The sequence below is a fragment of the Palaemon carinicauda genome, chromosome 22 (genome assembly GCF_036898095.1).
Source record: "Palaemon carinicauda isolate YSFRI2023 chromosome 22, ASM3689809v2, whole genome shotgun sequence".
Taxonomy (NCBI): domain Eukaryota; kingdom Metazoa; phylum Arthropoda; class Malacostraca; order Decapoda; family Palaemonidae; genus Palaemon; species Palaemon carinicauda.
Genome location: NC_090746.1, coordinates 121241553 through 121249052, shown reverse-complemented (window position 1 = coordinate 121249052; position 7500 = coordinate 121241553). Strand labels below are relative to the sequence as shown.

Here is a 7500-nt window from a genome sequence, read left to right as displayed (position 1 = left end):
TGAATAAATCAGGGATCTAGTGTCTAGCTGGCTCAAAACTCCAACAAAGATTTGAATTATCATTATCATTGTAGATTTGAATTATCATTATCATTATCATTATGATTATTTTTATTCTATTTTTATTTTCACTTTTATTATTATTGTTATTATTATTATTATCATTATCGATGTTGATATCATTGTTATAAAAAACAATAACAATGATGGTGATGTTGTTGTTGTTGTCTTTTGTTGTTGTTGTTGTCTTTTGTTGTTGTTGTTGTCTTTTGTTGTTGTTGTTGTCTTTTGTTGTTGTTTTTGTTTTTGTTGTTTTTGTTGTTGTTATTATTAGAAAAAAGTTAACGAAATTTACCTTTATCTTTCGGAAAGTTATTGCTTATTAAAAAAAAAGAAAAAAAATCCCCAACACTATTAGCATAACACCCATTCTGGCTCGAAAAAAAAAAAAAAAAACGAGCAATCAAAGATTTTAGGCCTCCACTAATAAGTACTGCTAACGTTTAACTAAAGTCTACGGACAGCATCTCCCAATTTTCATATGCTGACTGTACAGTAGATGGTGAAAAGTAAAAATGTTGATCCAGATTTGTGATTTTGAACCGTATCACCTCCAAAATTTCATGGTTTCGTCCAATGCAAAATATCTATTTATTGTTAAAATTTGTTGAAAATTCAAGGTTAATTTGTTTTCACAATCTTTAAAATTGTCCGGTACCGGATAATCTACAAAAAATAATGCGTTCGTCCATAGCCTAAGGTCTATCTATGGAGGTAATTTCATAAAAAAACCAGTCACATTGCTTAGACCGTTATCTTCCAAATTGCAAGAAATGCAAAACTGGATCTAGAATTTGGATCCGGATCCAGATAATCTCCAAAATTTAATAGAGTTGTCTTTGACGTAAGATCAATTCCGTCGAGTAATTTTGACGTAATCCTGTTCACAGACACACATACAAATAAATAAAGAAATAGATAAATAAAGAAATAGATAAATAATTAAATAAATAAAATAAATAAATAGATAAATAAATAATTGAATAAATAAATAAAAGATATAAATAAATAAACCAACCCAAAAATATAACCATCTTGGCGGAGGTAAAGACGATTCCGGCAATATGTAAAAAATGTATACATTATATATCTGCAAAAGGTCACAAAATCATCCTACTAACTTGGAATATCCACCCTTGGACGTTTCTCCATAGAAGAGGATGCTTTATCCTGCGAGTCCTTCATGCTGTCTCTGGAGTCCTTCGCCTCATTGCGACCCATAATGTGCGTAATGTGGGCCGTGGTAAACATCATATGGGTTATAAGAAGTCCAAAGGCCGCTAGCTGAGGAGATGAAACATGTGATGAGCATTTATTTTCGAAAGCCAATTTTTTTTTTTTTTTTTTTTTTTAACAGTAGGTACTGTATATCAGTATATGAGTATTTTGTCCATAAAACATTTCAAATAATAAGGATATATTTCAATGATTAAATATGTTTAAGCATGTAAAACAAAAACCATATTTCAACTTTTTTTTCATTTGATTCAACAATGTATGAATGAGATTCTTTGGTTAATAAATATTTTCTCTAAGAAAATACCTGTTAGACTTCTATTAATCTAATCTACAGTACTATTTTCTAAAAGAATCAGTGCCATGGAATATAATGTATAACAATCTATATATGATTTTATTATAATTGTGAAGCATAAATTAAATATCTGATATGTGATAATGTTGGGGTTTTGACATTATGTAATCTATGTTACGTTACGATATATTGATCATATTCAATTGTAGCTGTAGAAAAGATTTTTTTTCTTTTCACAAATAAAGCTAGATATAAGATATGGAGGAATTCTATCAAGCAATGATAAATTAAGGATGAAGGGTAACAGAGAAAGAATGAATCTAATATGCAAAATACACTTTAACAAACAGAATAGACCGCATATACATACATACATATATATATAATATATATATACTGTATATATACATATATCTGTAAATATATATATATATAGTATATAATACACATATCTGTAAATATATATATCTATATATATAATACATATACATATATACTATATATACTATATGTATAATATACATATATCTGTATCATATATAGAATATATATGCATATATATACATATATGCATAAATATACATATATATGTGTGTATATATATACACATATATGTATATATAATACATTATGTATATATATATATATATATATATACATTCATTAGGTAATACACCCACCAAATTGATACGAACACTATTCATAGGTGAAAATACTTATAGAATTAATACAAACGCTATATATGTAAAAACACCTACATAATTAATAAGCACAATATTATAGGTAAAACCCCTACAGAATTAATAGGAACACTATTTATAAGTAAAACACCTAAAGAATTAATACGAACACTCTTTATAAGTGAAAATACCTATAGAACTAATAAGAATACTATATACAGGTAAAACACCTACAGAATTAATAAGAACAATTCTTATAACTCACAATCTCCAACGAAGCTACGATTAAGACAGCCGTCCGAAGTTTGAAGCAGCAACATCTCTCGAAAATCAAATGCGGCGTCTCCATTTTTTTCAGGCAGATCATCTTCGGACGTAATTCTGCGAGGGAGGGAAAAGAAGAATAAAATCTTTACGAATCTCTTACTTCCAGGTGCTCCGAGAATCGATCTTCGCGGCATTTTACGTTCCGGATGATGAGGCATATTCGTTTTTACTCCTATTTTTCTAGTTAGATCTGAGCTTGTTGACTCGTAACACGAAGCTTGATATAGAGCATCTAGATTTTTACTCTTTTTCGAGAGATGCTTCAATGTATATGAGTTCGTTTTTTGAAAAAATTAGATGGTGCAGAGAGAAAATTAAATTTTCTTTTTTTTTTCTTTTTCATCAAGTGTTAATTTGAGAATGAAAGTTAGTGGAGAGCTTTTTTTTTTTTTTTACTTATGAAAAGGTAATCTCTTTGCAGGAAGAGGGAAGTCCTTAGATTGTTTCTGGATATAAGGAAAATAAATGATACACGCATACACAAATGAGCACACATGAGTATACATAAAATATACATCTACACTCACATACACACCCAAACCCAAACCCCTACTCACCACCCCTCATAATTATATGCATATATATATATATATTATATATGTGTGTGTGTGTGTGTGTTTATATTTATATATGTATACATGTATATATATGTATATATGTATACATGTTATATATATGTATATATATTTGCATATATATATATATATATATACTATATATACATATATACATATATATATTATATATATATATGCAAATATATATACATATATACATATATACATATATACATATATACATATATACATATATATACATATATACATATATAAATATAAACACGCATATATATATATATATATATGTTACCCTGCCTGATGTTATTAGAAATATGGATGGTGGTAAGGCTTCCCCTGTGAGCAATGGGTATCAGAATCCCACTACTGACGTGATAACTGGACGAGGATTACCGCAGGGGTCACGACCTGGGGCAAAGCAGCTGGTGACAGACTGGACGACATGAGCTGGTACTTGAAATGCCGGTACTCTAACAGGAAGACTGAGGAGATAGTGGATGTAATGGAGAGGAGGAGGATAGATATCCTGTGTGAGCAGGAGATGAGGTGAAAAGGAAGTGGAACTAAAAACATAGGGATTGGGAGTGGGTCACAAAAGGGAAGAAATGCAGTTGGATTCACAAAAGGTAATAACTGGAAGAAGAAAGTGGTAGATGTAAAGAGAATAAACAATAGGCTTTTAAAGATTCCAAATATAATAGGGGATCAGGTAGTAAATATAATTTCACCATATACCCCTCAGATGGGTTGCCAGGAACAAGTAAAATAATTATTTATACAAGAGTTTTAGGCAGATATTAGAACATTGAAGGAGAAGCTAATCATAGGAGCAGACATGAATGGCAGAGTTGGAAAGAGAAGGGATGGCTGCGAGGAGGTACGTGGAGGCCATGGATTTGGAGTTAAAAATTAAGATGGGGAGTATATATTAGAGATGGCTCACAGTTTGGAACTGGCATGTACGGACACCTTGTTTCAGTAGTTGGATATGCACCTGATGACGTATGAAAGTTGAGGAGCTGAAAGCCAAATGGATTACATCATTGTTAGAGAAGTTGACAAAAATAATGTGACGAACTGTAAAGTGATTTTGGAGAGGCAAGTGTTAAACAATACAATGTTAGTAGTGACAGATATTGAAATGAGAGGTATAAAACACAAGAATAGAAAGAGGCAGTCTAAAATTAAGGTATGGGGCCTTAAAGGAGAAAAGGGGTGAATTAATTTAGGAGGATTGTGAGACAGACATCAAGAAAGGCTGAACTTAAAGTGGAAAATATACGGACTGATTTGAGAGAAATGTGTAGAAGAAAAGGAAGAACTAGTGGGAAGAACCAGTGGATATGGTAGGAGAAAAATGGTGATGGGATAGAGAAGCGCAAAAGTCAGTTAAAGGAAAATCGAAGACATTTGAGGACTGAGAAGTAAGGCATGCACAAGGTGATAGGAATAGTTGAGGAAAGAGATAAAAGATTCGAGTAGAAAAATAGGTATAGCTATTGGAAGAGATGTAGCATAATTGAATGAGAGGCTAGATACAATGGAACGAGGAAAGGATATCTATATGATTTCAAACTTGAGGTAAAGGCACAGATTGATTGATTGATTATTATATATTATCTACCATCGTAACAGCAATGGTTATTGATGTCAACAAATTTAGTCAACGATCATATATATCTTATTTCAAATCATGATTAAATCTTATGAAATAAATTAGTATCCACAAGAAACTTTAAAAGGCAATCCACATTGCATTCATGTCCCCAAATTTTAGATAGCACGTAAATACGACTGCTAACCTTGCAATTACGAAAATGGCGTAATCTCTCAGTCAAGTAACTTGGACACTCGGTTAATATATGCTTCACAGTCAGTGGCACCAGGCAATATTCACAGAATGGCTGATGTTCTCCACTCATCAAAAAGCTGTGCGTCAATCTGGTATGACCACTTCTCTAGACCTTTGCATATCAAAATATGTCCCTGGGCGAGATGCCTTAACAATTTCACCCATTTTCTGATTTTCAAACTCCCAATAAAAGTTTCAAGTTTCTCTGAGTGCAGACTGAATTACGGGGTACATAGCTTCTGCGGGTACCATAAAGTTATTTTTATGAACCTATGAACTGCCTCCTTTGCCAGAGAGTCCGATTTCGGGCAGTTGGGAGTCATCAAGGATAAAGATGGAAATATATTGCGAAGGGATGAAACCATTAAGAGGAAATGAACCAAATATTTTGAACAACTATTGGATTCTGAAAATGAGAGAAAGGGGTTTGGAGAAGCAAAGAGGTCGGAGTGGCCAGTGATGGAGATAAAGACTACAGAAGTGAAGTGTGTTTTGTATGAGGAAAATAGAACACCAAGTCAATCAGGGTTTCAAACGGAAATGGTCAAGATAATAGCTATAGAGAGGGAAGAATGGAAACTGGATTTTTTAAGAGTGATATGGGAAAAGGAAATTATACCTTAAGACTGAGAGGAGAGTATAATGGTACCCATGTTTCTGGGGAAAAGTGATGTCAAAGAATGTGGTAACTACAAAGGAATTGAACTAGCAGAGTATGGTTAGAAAGTTTTTGAGAGTGTACTAGATGAGAGATTGAGAGAGATTGTAAAGATTAGGATGCCACCGTATGGATTTATGAGGACGACTGTGGATGCCTTCGTTATAGCAAGGAAGTGAAAGTAAAACAGGCTAGAGGAGAACCAGAAGCTCTTCTGTGCTTTTGTAGATCTAGAGAAGGATTGTGATAGAATCCCAATAGAAATTAAGTTTTGGTGCTTGAGGAAAAAAAATCCAAGAGAGGTTGGTTAGAATGATTGAGGTGATGTACACAAGAACAAGGACGAAAATAATAACAGCAGTCGGAGAAACAAAAAAGTTTGAAGCTAGTGTGGGATTATAAAACGGATCAGCATTGCTGGTCATGGGTGTGTTAAACGAAGATATCTGAAATGAAGAGTTGTAGGAGTTGCTGTGTGTAGATGATTTTCTGATTACCACTGAAAATGAGGAAGACTTACGGAGAAGGGTTGTAGAGTGGCAGGAGTCTTTGGTGAGAGATGGCTTGATGGAAATGTGAATAAGACTGAGGTGAGCAATAAGGAAGGTACGTACAGGATAGCCATGCAATATAGTAGTGGCTCGGTTATAAAACAGGTAGAACAATTTAGATACTTATGATCTACTATAAGTCAGGAGAGAGGTTGTGAGGCTAAATTTAAAAACTGGATAAATTCATCCTGGGGAAAGTGGAGGAAGATAGCGGGATTGATATGTAATAAGAGAATGCCAATTCAGCTCAAAGTAAAGATCTGATTGGTAAGGTCTCTGTCTGGTGTTTGCCAGACGGGGGTTCGAGTCCCGCTCAGACTCGTGAGTGTCATTAGTGTCTGCAACCTTACCATCCTTGTGAGCTAAGTTTGCGAGGTTTGGGGGAGCCTATAGGTCTATCTGCTGAGTCATCAGCAGCCACTGCCTGGCACTCCCTGGTCATAGCTTGGGGGGAGAGGAGGCTTGGGCGCTGATCATATAATATATGGTCAGTCTCTAGGGCATTCTCCTGACTTCTAGGGCAATGACACTGTCCCTTGCCTCTGCCATTCATGAGCGACCTTTAAACCTTTAAACAGGCACAGACATAAGACCAGTGTTAAGGTATGGATTGGAAATATGGGTTCGAAGATAAAATGAGGAAGCAAAGCTTGTGGGATCAGAAATAAGAATGCTGGGGTAGATTGTAGGAATATTATTGCTTGAAAGATTGCAAAATTACATAAGAAGAAGAATGGCATGCGTGTAAAAGATTACAGAGGTGGTAAGAAGTTCACGACTGAGATGGCATGGGAACGTATGGAGGATATATGGTAGGGAGGGAGTAAGGAGGGCTTGGAAGGAACTTTTTCCGAGGAAAATAGAGCGGGAGGTAGACAATTAGATGGTGATATAAGATGAATGATGACATGGAGAGGAGAGACTTGGTGGAAGAGGATGCCTTTACTAGAAAATATTGGAGAAGGCACATCAGGTAACAGACTCTTCGTATAAGGATGACGGTGGGAAAGAGGAAGTAGATAGATTATATATATATATATATATATATATAAATATATATATATATATATATATTATACACATACATATATATATATATATATATTATACACATACATATATATATATATATACATATATATACATATATATATAATATATATATATATATATATATATACATACATATATATATGTATATATATGAATATATATATATATATATATATTTGAATATATATATATATATATATATTTGTA

At 33.3% G+C, this 7500-nt stretch overlaps 1 protein-coding gene across 2 annotated transcripts in view; it reads right to left on the bottom strand.

Annotated features, from left to right (window-relative positions):
• The window catches only part of LOC137616258 (uncharacterized), an 86553-nt gene that overhangs the window by 25179 nt on the left and 53874 nt on the right, over positions 1 to 7500 (bottom strand). The window contains exons 2-3 of one of the 2 annotated variants that reach the window (XM_068345877.1): positions 2540 to 2655; positions 1182 to 1344 (exon numbers count right to left, since the gene is read on the bottom strand). The exons of the other annotated variant lie outside the window; for it this stretch is intronic. Coding sequence (XP_068201978.1) covers positions 1182 to 1344; positions 2540 to 2641 — 265 coding nt within the window. The 5' untranslated portion in view covers positions 2642 to 2655. The remainder of the gene's footprint in view (positions 1 to 1181; positions 1345 to 2539; positions 2656 to 7500) is intronic. 2 annotated transcript variants of the gene reach the window in all.